This window comes from Chiloscyllium punctatum, chromosome 49, assembly GCF_047496795.1.
Source record: "Chiloscyllium punctatum isolate Juve2018m chromosome 49, sChiPun1.3, whole genome shotgun sequence".
In the NCBI taxonomy this organism is placed as follows: domain Eukaryota; kingdom Metazoa; phylum Chordata; class Chondrichthyes; order Orectolobiformes; family Hemiscylliidae; genus Chiloscyllium; species Chiloscyllium punctatum.
Genome location: NC_092787.1, coordinates 14976785 through 14991669, shown reverse-complemented (window position 1 = coordinate 14991669; position 14885 = coordinate 14976785). Strand labels below are relative to the sequence as shown.

At 38.8% G+C, this 14885-nt stretch overlaps 1 protein-coding gene across 4 annotated transcripts in view; it reads left to right on the top strand.

Annotated features, from left to right (window-relative positions):
- Window positions 1–14885, top strand: part of LOC140469406 (disabled homolog 2-interacting protein-like) — a 705419-nt gene that overhangs the window by 86553 nt on the left and 603981 nt on the right. For all 4 annotated transcript variants that reach the window (XM_072565892.1, XM_072565890.1, XM_072565891.1 and 1 more), the window contains exon 2: window positions 6445–6566. In XM_072565892.1, coding sequence (XP_072421993.1) covers window positions 6445–6566 — 122 coding nt within the window. The remainder of the gene's footprint in view (window positions 1–6444; window positions 6567–14885) is intronic.

Genomic DNA, 14885 nt, shown 5'->3' with positions numbered 1-14885 from the left:
AAGAGGAGGCATTTGGATACAGAAGGCTGGGGTGTACGGGGGGAAAAGAAAGATGCTTGGGCAACTTGAGTCTTCACTCAAGTTATGATTCATTATTCACCCAAACCACCACCGTAAAAAAAAAGCACTTTTTTGTTTATAGTTTATGTTGGCACAATGAGTTACTGATTATAAGCTTTTGCCTGATTGGTGTAGAGCACAACTGCCAGGGATTACTTCTGAAGACAGGAAAGATCGTCATGTCGTATCATGCAGCTGCTGTCCAAGCGGGCAACCCTAGTCAGTTGGATTCTTTTTCAGCTTTACCTACTTGCTTAATATGTGCATGAAGCTTTGACAATCCTGTCTTTTGACAGGCAGGTTGGTAATGTATGCAGAGGCAAGATAAATGCAACCTGGATTACTGATGGCCTTTTCTTTATGGTTGATGAATGCAGAACCTCTGTGATCGAGAATGCGCTGTAAGTTCTACGTGCACGTTACTTTCTTGCGACAGAGCAGACTGGCTGAAAGTGCATCTCTTTGTAGAGAAATGCTAGATGCCTTTCTGACAGGAGAAAGTTGAAGTGAAATGAGAATGGAGTGGGTTACACAGTAGCAAAATCTGCTAGTTGTAGTGATTTGAGTGCCTCCTGTCCTCCGCAGGGGCTCAGGTTTCTTACTCTTTTTTTTGTTTGTAAACAAGTGGGGTCCTAGATAACCTTTTTATGTGCATCTGTGCTCTGACATTCCCCTTCTCCCCTCTTTTTCCCCCCCACCCACGCTAAGACTGGATGAGGGAATTTCAACACCAGTCTGGTACTAATTATGCAACTTGACCAATGTGCACGTGGGACTGTGGAATTGAGAAGATGAACAATGCTGAGTATAGAACACTGAGTTATACTGTTAGTGTGGCTACTGTGCGATTAATTCTACTTACATATTGGGAAATGGTGCATGGTATCTTGGAGACCTTTTAAGATTGCACCACTGGTTCCAGCAAGATCTCATGATCTCCAGACAGGTCACCTTTAACAGTGTCCTTGTTACTCAGTGCTGACTGTGGTCCCAACCACTTCTCTGTATGTAGCAAGGACATCAACTAAGGAATGATTCGAAGAAGAACAGACGTCTGTAGATTAACTGTACCACTGACCCAGAAAGCACCCATTATTTTCTTGACATCCTTGATCAGACTCTTTTGGATAGTATCGTACAAAACCAGATTGCAGTGTCAGAGTGATATCATCTGCATAAAGCCATCTAAAATATTAATTGTTGGTTAATTAAGTTGAAGAAGCTCAGATGAAGACATTGTATGTGCTGTTAGTTGATAATCAAACAAGGAGAGTTAGATGTCCTTGTTTTTATTTTAAAGTTCCAAAGGACATTTTGGAACATTTACCTAAATAAATTAGTTTCACAGAAGTAGAAGAGTGATTGCAGAAACAATATTTATTCTGCAGCATTCCTGATGGGCAGAGTAAGTACATTATGGCAATTTTGTTTCCTTTTGACATGGGAACAGAAGATTCAAAAGTTAGTTCAGAAGAATCTGGATTTCCACTTGGAAGGTAGAGCAGTTTCTCCAAGCAGGAGAATATGCCACCTTGGTCGTGTTGATCCAGTGGTTTTGATCTGTCATCTTGTGCAAGCAGTATTATATGAATCCTGCACTGGTCATTGGGATGTCTGGTCCTGATTGCATTGACATTGAAGCAAAGCAATAGCAAAAGTGTGACTTAAAATTCAGACTTTTTGTATATCGTTTTTCAAGCAATGTTTTGTTCTGGGATCAGGCTTGTCTGATCAGCTGGGATCATATTTAATAAAACTTCAGTGATTTGAACATGCAGTCAATTGTGCTGTTACAGAAAAAGAAGTCATTGTCATATTAATATTTATTTTTAAATCCAACTAACCATATTTTAGTGCTTCATTGACACCTGGACAACTGTCAGTTCTAACGTGTGTAATTACGTGGATAATCATTTTACAAATGATGAAAATGTTTTTGTTTATTTAGGATATGATATCTTAAATTGCAGGTTTTGAATCTGTGGCTATATTCCCGAAATATAATGAGGTGCTTTGGTTAACATTCCCTCCCGTATTACTGTGATATGGATTTGCCTCTGCTCTGAGAACACTATTTAAGTATGAATATTTGCATCACCATAGCCTTTCTCCCTTAATGTCGGGAATGGATAGTGTTAAATTAAAGATCAGGATTTAATAGATGATTCCATTCTTTCCTTTGTATAAAATAAGCATAGCTGATGACTTTTGATTGTTCTGATAAATGAACAAATTGACAATTATGGTCAGCTGTTGTTGTCTTGTGTGGAATGCAATCTTTACAGAGTAACAGGAAATAGAAGATCCCGAATCAGCTAACATGGCTGATTGGGGTCAAGCTAGGATTTGTTTTACACTTGACATATTATTGTAATTGATAGGATGATTAGTCTTTGCAGCTGCCAAGGATTTAACTGTTAGAATTCTGTCTGTCATTAGATTCTAGGTTATTGAGAAAGGTTTCGTCAGAATGAGTCCTGGTTTTATGGTCTGTGAAATGAATTTAAGCACTTGATATTACCATTTGAATATTTTATTATCAGAAGTGACTGAAAAAAATTACATCTTATCTTTGAGACTTTAATTATTTATCAAACTAAAGATAGTCTCTCCTCAATGTACAGATGGCCAACTTTGTGTATAAAAATACTCTACCACAAAGCCAAACTTCACTGTGAATTGCTCCTTAAATCTTCCATGTTAGATTTTCTGGCTGAATTGTCTTTTCTCCAATTAATCTGCTTTGCTAATTGCAAGAATAGTTTAATGGTAGCAATTGTGCCAACTCTCTAATACCTTCAGTCATTCAGGGACAATGAATGTCAGCAGACTACTTAACTTTGATCATAATCTTTTCCTCTCTTCCTTTTGGGATGCTGAAGTGAATTAAATGTTTTGCCAAATCTTCTGGTTAAGGCCAGCATACTCTATGTAGATGAACAGTTGCGATAAAGATGAATAATATACTATTTTCTTTTGGGATTTGGATTTTAACGTAGAGGTGAAATAGATGTGAAGTTTCATTTCTGTGAAGGGAGTTATTTTTTAAAGAGGCCAGAAGTTATTTGACGTAGAGAACAAAAAAACACCATTTCTAAGAAGACACATGATTTGAAGTGTCCAGCAGGATACCTGCGGTGCTAATTGATAAAAAATACAACCTCGTAAATACTTCATGCCCTACAGAAAAGCAGGCCAGGGGTCATGAGTTTAGTGCAGAAGAACACATTTAATCTAGTTTTTAACATCTCCAAGCTGTGAAGATTTATGTTTTCAGTTTTCAAGCTGTCTGAACTGACGGGTTTCAGCCATCAGAATGGAAAAAGAATCCAGGTCGTCTGAGCTGGAAAGAATGCTCCAGGCCAAAACTATGAAGTGTTGGCTATGTAAGAAATTTTAAATAAGGTGGGAGCAAACCTTCACGGGGATTGAGTATTGAAAAGGATATTGCTCGGATAAAGGTTAAAACTTTTTGATTTTAGATCATCTTGAATTTTTAAAATATTTCTTATTAGATTTTTTTCCTTGGTTAGTAAAATTGCTTTTTGTTGAAGAACATGGTTGCCTTATGTGATTGTGTTCAGTGGCTAGCCATGTAGTAGGTAACTTCAAAAATTTAAACTTGTGATCCATCAATCCAGGTTTCACCTCTGCGACCTGACATCCAGTATTACCATCAGCTAGTAAAACTGGGGAACTGTCAGATCTTTGTGAATCAATGGCATGGCAAATGGCATATTGTGGTAAACATCTAAGAGTTTTGAGGGTTCAATGCCAGTTATTTTAATTCTCTGCTGTATGTGATTGTACTGTATATGAACATGCTATAGGAAATGTTCCAAAAGATCAGTACTCCGTTTAAAACTTTATGATAATGATAACAGTGGTTTAATTTTCTTTGTATATTTGTACCAACTAATGCTGGTGTCAAAGGATTTCAATTTATAGGTATTGCAAGGCAATTTAATGTAACAATCAAGAGAAAATCATCAGTCATTAACTTTGTATCTGCATAGCGTAAATTTATTTCCAGAAGTGGTGGAGGCTGGTACAATTACGACATTTTAAAAGGGATCTGGATGGGTATATTAGTAGGAAGGGTTTAGAAAGACATGAGCTAAGCGCTGGCAAATGGGACTAGATTAATTTAAGATATCTGGTTGCCTTGGGCAAGTTGGACCGAAGGGTCTGTTTCCATGCTGTGCATCTCTATGACAATGTTTTAAGTGTGGAAACACAAATCTCTCAATATCATGAATAAAGAAGGCAAAATAAAGGTGATTATAATTCTGTACTATACAAAGATATTAATTTTACTATAAATAATGCCAGTTGGTGCACATATGTAGGTTTTAGCAGCATCTTGTAAAAGTTACGCAAACCAATTTTTAACTAACGCTCGAATTATTGTCAATTTTATTCTATTTTGCATTTTCTTTCCAACTTTAATTTTTATTTTGAAATAATTTGGAGTGTTCTTCCTCACAAAATCTGTCTTCCTTTTAACATCCTCATTATTTGAGGATTTCTGTGCCACAGTACCACTCTGGCAAGACCCCAGGAACTACCTCACTCAGTATGCATGTTGGACCTTCAATGTTGGTGCTCTCTGCACTACCAATTGAACTAACTAGCTTCTGCCTTCTTGAGAATTACTTTAATGGAAGTATTGATTGTGCATCTCACTAGAATAGGAGCCCACAATAAAATTTGGAAGTTTTATTGTGAAAATAATATCAAGTTTGTGATTGTTCTTTATAGTCAGTAGTACAATGTAGGAATACTAGGCTGTGGAATCTAATACACTTATTGCCTGATACTATTGCAAAAATACTTTATAAAAATAAGTTTAATAAAACTGAATATGTTCCAAGGGAGTTTTAATCTTGTATGACCTGTCTAGGTATTAATTTTGCACATGTATTGAGTGAACTAGTTAGCTATCTCTGTTTTTGTGAAATATTTTGTAACGAGGTTTGATATATAGGCAGCCCAATAAACATGAAGTGAGGATTCTTTGTTCCACTGGTGTCAAGTCATTACAAATATGAAGGTTAAACAAGGAAGGTGCAGTATTTACATAGAATTGATTCTGTGGTTGAGGAAATTCTTTGTCTGATCCTTCACCTGTCTGTGGGAGGTCTAGTGAGAGGGAACAATTGCACTTGATGGGGTTCTTGCCTGAAGGCGGTGGTTGTTGAGATCACTTTCATTTATTTTTTGAATTAAAGAAAATCGATTGTTAGCACATTACGGTTTGTGAGAGTTTGCAGTTTAAAGTTTGGTTTTTTCTTTACATAGCACTTTGCATTACAGTCAATGATATACTTGTAGATTGGGACATCCTGAAGTCATGACAGTGCTATATAAATGCAAGTAATTTATATAGTGTAAAATGAAGAACAATCCATGTTCCCTCACCAAGATGTAGTGAATAACTGAAACACAATGGTTTTGAACTGTCCAAAAGCTAAATACTACAGATGATGGAAACCTAAATAAAAACAGAAAATGCTCAAAATACATAATAAGTCTGTATTTTCATCATTTTGTGTTTATTGTATTTTGACTCCTAACCATTTTTATCTTTTTCCCTAAAAATACACTTGATGTGCACTTTGTGGAAGTACACTATGGAAAGTTGAAACTGTTTTTATTTTGGTTATTTTAACACAGGATGTGGCTCTCTGTGGCACTTTGCTTTATTTATAACTCACATTTGCAATGCACATTTACTGTTCATGTCAAAATAACCTCTGCAGCATACCATTCAAGAAATTTTACACAGGTTCCAACCCAATGAAGGGAGGGTACAGTTGGTTGTTTAACAACCTTCTTCCAGCTTCCTTGTTTTAAATTTCTGTTTTAGTGATTTTGAGGCCAAGGCTTGGAACGTGGGTTCATGTCACCACAGTACTGATGATCAAAATTCCTTTGACTTCCAACATCTCTTCAATTAACAAAAGAAAATAAGTTATTGATGGAAATACTGCTATGCTCCGTTCTCCTTTAAGCTTGTTTACTTTTAACTGCCCACAAATATCATCAGAAAGCCTAATTTTTCAATCTGTAGAAATGTAGCATTTGTAATCTTTCTCTGTTTAAAGTCAAATTATCATTGAAATTTGATTTACCTTGTTTTCCTTTTGTTCTTTGTGATAACACATGGTCATTGTCCTTTCACCTCTGCTTAGCTAGTAAATAGTGAGAGACAGCTGATGTGAATTAATGGAGGTGATACTGTACACTCAGAATTTTCTTCTAAACCTTATTATAGTTTTTACTGAAGTGAAAACCAATATAGACTTCATAATAAATAATTACTTTATTTTTGTCAGGTCAATGTTCCCTTCATAAAGATGAAAATTGCATTCTGTGTTTCAGATGTGAGAGGGCCACTCACACACAGGATATCATGTGGAAAATCACATCATGGACATGCAATATGGAACACCAAATTTTGTGTTGTCACGGATGGCCAGTTGCTATTGCTGGACAAAGAAGAGGTATGTGGAAACTTACCTATTTAAAAAAAAATGATGTGATATTGTGAATGTAACAATACAACCCCTATAGTGTGGGAACAGGCCATTTGGCCCAACAAGTCCACACTGACCCTCTGAAGAGTGTCCCACCCAGACCAATTCCCTATTACTTTACATTTCCCCTGACTAATGCACCTAACCTACACAACCCTGGACACTATGGACAATTTAGCATAGCTAATTCTCCTAATCTGCAATCTTTGGACTGTGGGAGGAAAATGGAGCACCCAGAGGAAATCCACACAGACAGAGGGAGAATGTGCAAACTCCACAGAGTTGCCCAAGGCTGCAATCGAACTGGGGCCTCTGGTGCTGTGAGGCAGCAGTGCTAACCACTGAGCCACCATGCAGCCCTCTTTCTATCAACTTCGCTTTGGTCTTTTGGCCCTCTTATATGAAGACAGATGTTTTGGTGACAGCAGGAGTGCAACAAAGGTTTACCAGACAGATTCCTGGGATGGCAGGACTGATGTAGGGAGAGAGACTGGATTAGTTGGGATTATATTCACTAGAGTTTAGAAGAATGAGGGATGATCGCATAGAAAACTATAACATTCAAACAAGAATAGACATGGTGAATACAGAAAAGATATTCCTAATGACTAGGGAATCCAGAACCATGGGTCACAGTCTAAGGATACAGGGTAGGCCATTTAGGACTGAGACGAGGAGAAACTTCTTCGTCCAAAGTGTGATCAGCCTGTGAAATTCTCTGCCGCAGAAAACGGTTGAAATGAAAACATTGACTATTTTCAAGAAGCATTTAGATATAGTTTTTGGGACTATAGTGATCAAAGGGTACAGGGAAGTGGGGACAGGGTATTGAATTTGATGATCAGTCGTGATTATATTGAATGGCAGAGCATGGGCTAAATGGCCTACGCTTCTTATTTTCTGTGTGTTTTTTAATATTCCTATTTTTTTTTAAAAGACCACCCCTCTTATTTTCCTATACCTTTGATGTGGACTGAAATGGGAAAAGGATTTTTTTTTAAAGCAGAGTATTGTGGAAAGGAACGCTGTACTTTTAAAAAATAATTTACAAAGTCATTTTAAATCATGTGTACATTGCTGCTTGTTAAAACAGCCATGGAGAATGTGTATATGTATGTATGTATGTACATCCATCTGTAGGACGTGTATAAAATGAGATTCGGCTGGCAACAAGTAGTCGGTTTTGTGGAGTCCTGACACGTTGTATCTGACCAAGGCTGTCAGTCTAACAACAATGTGATCAGCTCCTGAGGAGCTGAAAGTCTTGTGGTATGAGTGATACTCGCAGAAGTCTTTGCACCTCTGAAAGGGTAGGTGGTCTTTTCTCTCCAGTAAAATAGCTAAAGTGAGAAGAAAGCCAGATTATAATCATTCATCAACTTCTGTTAGCTGTGGTTTTAAACAGTAACTAAGAGACTTCGCAATTGGTATTCTAATCACCTGTGTTTCCTTAGAGAAGAGCACCTTGAAGAACAATTAGTCCTGGAAAGCAAAAGGATCATCTCAGTGAATCCTGTGGACTGGGGCCATTGAATTATTTTCAGTTTTACCTCTTCACCTATAGTTCATGTCATTTTCTCGTGTGTGTGTGTCTGTGTGTGTGTTAAATAAGGAGGTTACAGTTTAACAAGTATAATTATGTGTCAACACTTCATGGTTGTTAACTGTAGATAGGCTCTATTTATCTTTACTAAAAAAACTGGCCTTATTTTCTATTGGCCTTTGTCTATCTGACAGGATGATTGGGGACTTAGTATACTTTGAACTTCTTGACGTTTGTGATGATTCTGGGAGTAGTGGGGCTTGGTTTTGAGTATGCTACCCCAGTGAGGTGAGTGCTTCAAATAGTAAACTGAGCATTCTGCAGGTCGGGTTTCCAGACACCATCGTTATTCTCAGCTGAATTAGTTGATCTTAGTGAGAACATAGGTTGGCTTGCGCTGATTTTTTTTTGTCCTCAGGTCAAGGAAATAAATCATGCTTCCTGTAATCCTTCTTGAAAATTATACATATTGATGTTGCAAGAGAATAAATTCTCAATATTCTGAGTTTTGCTGCTATACTCAGACAAAATGCAAGACCTATTTGACCTCTTTCATATTATCACTTCCTATTCTAAGACTTGCTGCACGACTTGCTGCACATCTTTCACATGCTTACTTGTTAAATTGCTGAATCTGACAGTGAGTAATGACTGTGAATGAAGGAGACCCACTGAAAAGCTGCTTAGCAGAGTAATTGGATTTGAAAGTTGCAATTTCTCATGGATCTCAGACCTTAGAAGGGGTAGTTGAGCCCAGATCTCTGGAAAGCCTGCAAGCAAAGAGAGATATCTCTCTCCTTCATTCTGAGTGGAAAAGAGAGTATTTGTCTCTGGAAACAACGCTTAACTTGAGTGAACACCTAAGTTCAACTAATCAGCTATTGAATGGAGGGTCTGCTATTGCTCTTCAGTTGAAAACTTTTCATATAATTGTCAAAGGTCAAACGACTGTGTGGGGAAAGTCAATTAATTCTCCTCTTGGCTTGGACTCTTCATCTACAGAATTTGTTCCTTTTTTCGTCTATGCTTTCTACTTGTGATATTTACGCAGAGCTGTCTGTCCTATTTATGAACTAATATGTACGTATTTGTGGGGATATAGTTTCAGTTTGCAAAGCAATGGTTAATACTCTGTTTTGCTGCTTGTTGAAGGATAAAATTGGTAAAGCCCAGCGTGAGTTTCTTTTATCCTAGATAGCAGTCAAAGTGAGGCAATTTAACCGATTTGAGAATTCATTTATTCATTTATGCACGATGACAGCTTGTAGAGTAGCGGAGTTTGATTACCCGTCCATTCCTTCCACCAGGGTCACAGTGTATTTCTGGCCAAACTCCCAGCTTCCATCCTGTATAAATTTGGCATCCAGACAGTCCAAATCCTGACTTTCAGCAAGTCTAAGTAATTAATCACTCCTGTATTCACTGACCTTCACTGCCTCCTGGTTAAAAAAACCTTTTTTTTATTATTTGAGAAGTTCTCCTCCTGTTTGCAAACCCTTTCATGGCCTTTACCCTCTGTCCTCTGGTATTATGAATCTCTATCCTATACACATTCCATTGATTTTAGCTGTTTATATATCCCCTAATTGCTATGTTACTGGCTGTGACTTTCCCTGTCCTAAACATCTCTGCCTCTCTACTTATCTTTCCTCTTTTAAAATCCTCTTCTTTTAAGTTTTCTTTAATCAAGTTTTTGTTCTTCTCCTCTGTTAGCCCTTCTGTATGGTGTCAGATTTTATTTGACTTCTTTCTTGAGCAACACTTTGCGATGCTTTCTTATGGTAAATATTTTTAATGAATGCATATTTTAAATTAACATGCTGTTTGTTGTACATTTTAGATAGTACTATGACTCCTATTTTAAGCAGGAGAATCGAAGTTTTGGGCCCAAAACATCGATTCTCCTGCTCCTCGGATGCTGCCTGACCTGCTGTGCTTTCCCAGCACCACACTTTCTCCTCTTAATTTAAGCAACCAATAATGCTTAATTTTTATCCTTTTATTTTGAATTTCTGATTTTTTGTTCAGGAAATACACTGTGCACTTACTTTTGTTTACTTGCCAAATGGATCATTTTAGAAGCAAAATGCCATCCCCAGTGGCATTGATTTTGAATTTTAGCTTATCTAAATTAACATGATTAAATTTTGTAAAATGGCTAATTTGAGTAGTGTCAAAAAATGCTAGATTTGTGGCACAAACATTTGATTGTCTTTTGTTGGAAGTATTTTGCATGAAATTAGAAGCATTGTTCTGAACTGAAACAGGCCATTCAAGTTGATGCCAGTAATTATGCTTCACATATGTATCGTCCCACCCCTCGTTATTCCCTGAATACATAACATGTTCGAGTGTGTTGTTGGAAAACCATTCCTGATAAAGGGCTCCGGCCTGAAATGTTGATTCGTTTGCTCGAATGCTGCCTGACCTGCTGTGCTTTTCCAGCAACATGCTCTTGACTCTGATCTCCAGCATCTGCAGACCTCACTTTCTCCTACCTAACATGCTGTTTGAATCAGTGACTGCTTATGGAGTGAGTTATGTATTCTAACCACTATCTTGATAAAGATATTTCTCCAGAATTCCTGATTAGATTTATTAATGATAGGTGCCATAATTATCAGACTAAGTTTTGGCCCAGAGTGAAAATATCTCTGTCCATCCTTACTTTTTTTGAAGAAAATGTAATTCAGACTTTGGTTGATAATTGACCAGATGACAAAACAAGCTCTGGGACTTTTAAGGTGTTTATTAAATGACTAAACACAATACACTTTCCAGCAACTTGAACAAACCATCATACAGCATTCCCTTTTTTATTTATTTTTAACACAACTGAAAGTGCACCACTAGGTTTAATTTGTATTGCCATTCAAGACATTCTGTTCTCCTGGGACACGCCCAGAGTAGTTAATTATATGCTAAGGATTTACTTCTGTACATTTCCCTTTGAGACCAGGAACTACTATATCTCAAATTTTAATTTCATGTCTGCATGATGACATAGATTGGGACATAGTTAACAGAGCTACGCCACCACTTTAACACTGGTATTAGTACAATAGAGAGGGATTCCCCTAGGTCAGGAAATCAGAAGTGAATTAGATAGAGATGAGAAATTGTGAAGGTAGGAAATTACTTGGGGTGTGGGTGGTGGTGGCATAGTATACAGGCCCATTACAGAAACCACATGGTAGATGGAGTATGAAGGAAGAAATAATAAAAACTTTTCAGAAAGGTATCGTGACAGTCTTAAGGATCTTAATCTACATACACGTTGGGAAAAATCAGATGGAGCAGGAGCAGGCCTTTCAGTCCTTTTGAGCCTGCTACATCATTCAATATTATTGTGGCAGATTATTCAACTCTGTATCATGTTCCAACTTTATCCCTGATCTCTTTGATTCTGTTAACCCTAACATCTAAGTCCTTCTTGAAAACGTTGCAATGTTTTGGCCTCGACTGCTTTCTCTGGTAGAGAATTCTAGAGTCATACAGCATGGAAATAGACCCTTCAGTCTAACCAGTCCATGCTGAACATAATCCCAAACTAAACTAGTCCCACCAGTCTACTCCTGGCCCATTTCCCTCTAAACCTTTCCTATTCATGTACTTCTCCAAATGGTCTTTTAAATGTTATAATTGTACCCATATTTAACACTTCCTCAAGAAGTTCATTTCACACATGAGCCACCCTCTGTTTTAAAAAAAAACCCTTAGGCTTGTTTCTTGCCGAAATGATCTACACTGTATTTTTAAACCGTAACCCCTAGTTCTGGACTCCCCAGTCATGGGATTATCTTTCATATATTTGCCTCTTAGAATTTTATAGATTTCTATGAGACCCTCTTTCTAAACTCCAGAGAACATAGTCCTAATTGGTCCAGTCTCTCTTCATATGTCAGTCCTGTTATTCCAGTAATCAACCTGGAATAAATTGCACTCCCTCCATAGCCAGACATTCTTCAGGAGATGAAGAGACTAATGATGCACGCGATAATTCAGGTGTTGTCTCACCAAGGCCCTGTACAACTGCAGCAAGATGTCCAACTCCTTAATCGAATCCTCTCTGTCTATGAAGTCCAATATGCCATTTGCCACCTTCTGTGCCTATTGCGGCAGCATGTTTACTTTTACAAAGATAAGGTGCCCAAAGATAATCTACGTCTAATTGCATCCTCCCTTTCCAAATCTGTCACCCTCCACCTTCTCCAAACTTTCATTTCCCCAGCCCCCAACACGTCAACTTCACCATGGACATTCAGTCTTTCTAAACTTGTATCCTTCCATGAGGAGGGCCAAAAAGCTCTCTGTTTCTTCTTCTTCCACAGTCCCAACAAGTTCCCCCTCCACCAACAGACTCATGTGCTTGGTGGAATTGATCCTCACCCTCAGCAATCTTTCCTTTGACTCCTCCCATTTCCTACAAACCAGAGGGGTGGCTATGGGCACATGCATGGGTCTGTATGTAGGATATGAGGAATAGTCCCTCTTCCGCAGCCACACTGGCGTCATCCATCACCTCTTCGGTATATTGATGACTGTATTGGCACTGTCTCCCACAAGGAGCTTGAACACATCATCAACTTCAACACTTTGCACCATCTCTGACACCTCCCTCCCATTCCTGGACCTCTGTCTCCATCTTGTAACCGACTTAGCACTGATATCCATTTTAAACTCACTGACTCCCACTGCTTCCTCAACTACATTTCTGCTCATCCACCCTGCTGCAAAAATGCAATCCCATATTCCCAATTTCAGACACATCTGTTGCCAAGGTTAGGGATTCCACTTCAGGGTATCCCAGATGTCTTCCTACTTCCAGGATCGAAATTTCCCCTTTCTCTTGATTAATAATGCCCTCAACTGCATCTCCTTCATTTCCTGCCCCTTTGTCCTCCGTTCTCCTCCCCCAACAACAATAAGGATGGAGTTCCCTGGTCCTTGCATACCACCTCACCAATTTTCAAATCTAGTACACCATCCTCCACCATTTTCACCACCTGCAATCAGACCCATCATAAAAATGATATTTCCTTCCCTACTGCTATCTGCTTTCCATAGGCACCATCCATTCTGTGACTCCCTCGTCAGTTCTACACTCCCCATCAACCTCTCCTCCACACCTGACACCTGTCCCTGCAACTGCAAGAAGTGTAACACTTACCCCTACACCTCCTCTCTCACCTCTGTCTAAGGCCCCAAACAATCATTCCAAATCCAGCAGAGAGTCACCTGCACTTCTTACCTGGTTTATTGCATCTGTTGCTCCTGATGTGGTCTCCTCTACATTGGAGAGACCGACTGGATTCTGGGTAATCCAAGATGGAGGATGGGAAAAACTTCTGGCTGTAGCAGCTGCTCCTTTTGAGGTATTTTAGGTGTTGGAGGTGATTTCCTCAAATTCCATGAGCAGCAATTACTGTTTTATATGCGGTGGCATTTTTTTTGTAACTTTGGAGAGTTACAAAACTACAGCACTTTTAAAAGGGAGAAGTACAGACAACGGAAGCACATGGTGAGGTCAGTGCAGGAGAGAGAGAGAGAGAGAAAGAAACCCACACTGCTAAATGACACAGCAGTGAACCTGCACAGTTGCTGCCTTTGCTGTTGAATTCATGTATCGCTGACATCAGAGTGTGCCTGGGAAAATTAAAAAAAAGTGAAATTCAGAACTGATCTTGGAGGAACCTGTTTGGGAGTGGTCACAGTACAAAACAGAAGTGCATTTTAAGCGTGACTTTACAATAAGTCTCTAGTAGTGAGTAGAGTGGGTTCTTTCTTGATTATATGTTTAATTGAGCTATGTCTCTTGATTAAATATAAGCCATAAGTATTAATTTAGCAGTGTTTTGTAGAGGAATAAGACAGTGCTATTTTCTGGGTCTGTAGATTTGGAAGAAGCAAAAATGCCCTTTAGCAGAGTGATATGCTCCTCTTGTTGGATGTGGGAGATTAGGAAGAGTTTACGGGTTACTGAAGATTTATATCTGCAATAAATGCCGGTGGTTGCAAATCCTATCAGATAGAATGGATCGGTTGGAGAGGCAGTTAGAGGCAATGAGGAATTTACAAGAGCAAAGAGATGTGATAGATGGCAGTTATAGGAAGGGGGGTGTGGGGGGGGGGGCGGGGAAGTCTCTGGTACAGTCACATAGATGGGTTAACTTCAGGAAAGGTAAGAGAGGTAGGCAGGTAGTGCAGGAGTCTTCTATGGCTATCCCCATTTCAAACGAGTATGCTGTTTTGGAAAATATAGGGGGTGGTGGATTCTCAGGGGAACGTAGCATGAACAGCCAAGTTTCTGGTATTGAGACTGGCTGTAATGTAATGAGAGGTACATCGGATTCCAAGCAATCAAATGTGTTAGGGGCCTCTCTAGTCTGTGGTACAGACAAACATTTCTGTGGCCAGCAGCGAAATATCAGAATGGTGTGTTGCTTCCCTGGTGTCAGGATCAAAGATGTCGCAGAGAGGGTGCAGAATGTTCTCAAGGGGGAGAGGGGCCAGCAGGAGGTCATTGTACACATTGGAACCAATGACATATGAAGGGAAAAGGTTGTGATTCTGAAGAGCGAATATAGAGTTAGGCAGGAATTTAAAAAGGAGGTCCTCGAGAGTAGTAATATCTGGATTACTCCCAGTGTTACGAGGTAGTGAGGGCAGAAATAGGAGAATAGAGCAGATGAGTGCATTGCTAAGGAGCTGGTATGTGAGAAGGATTCAAATTCTTAATCATT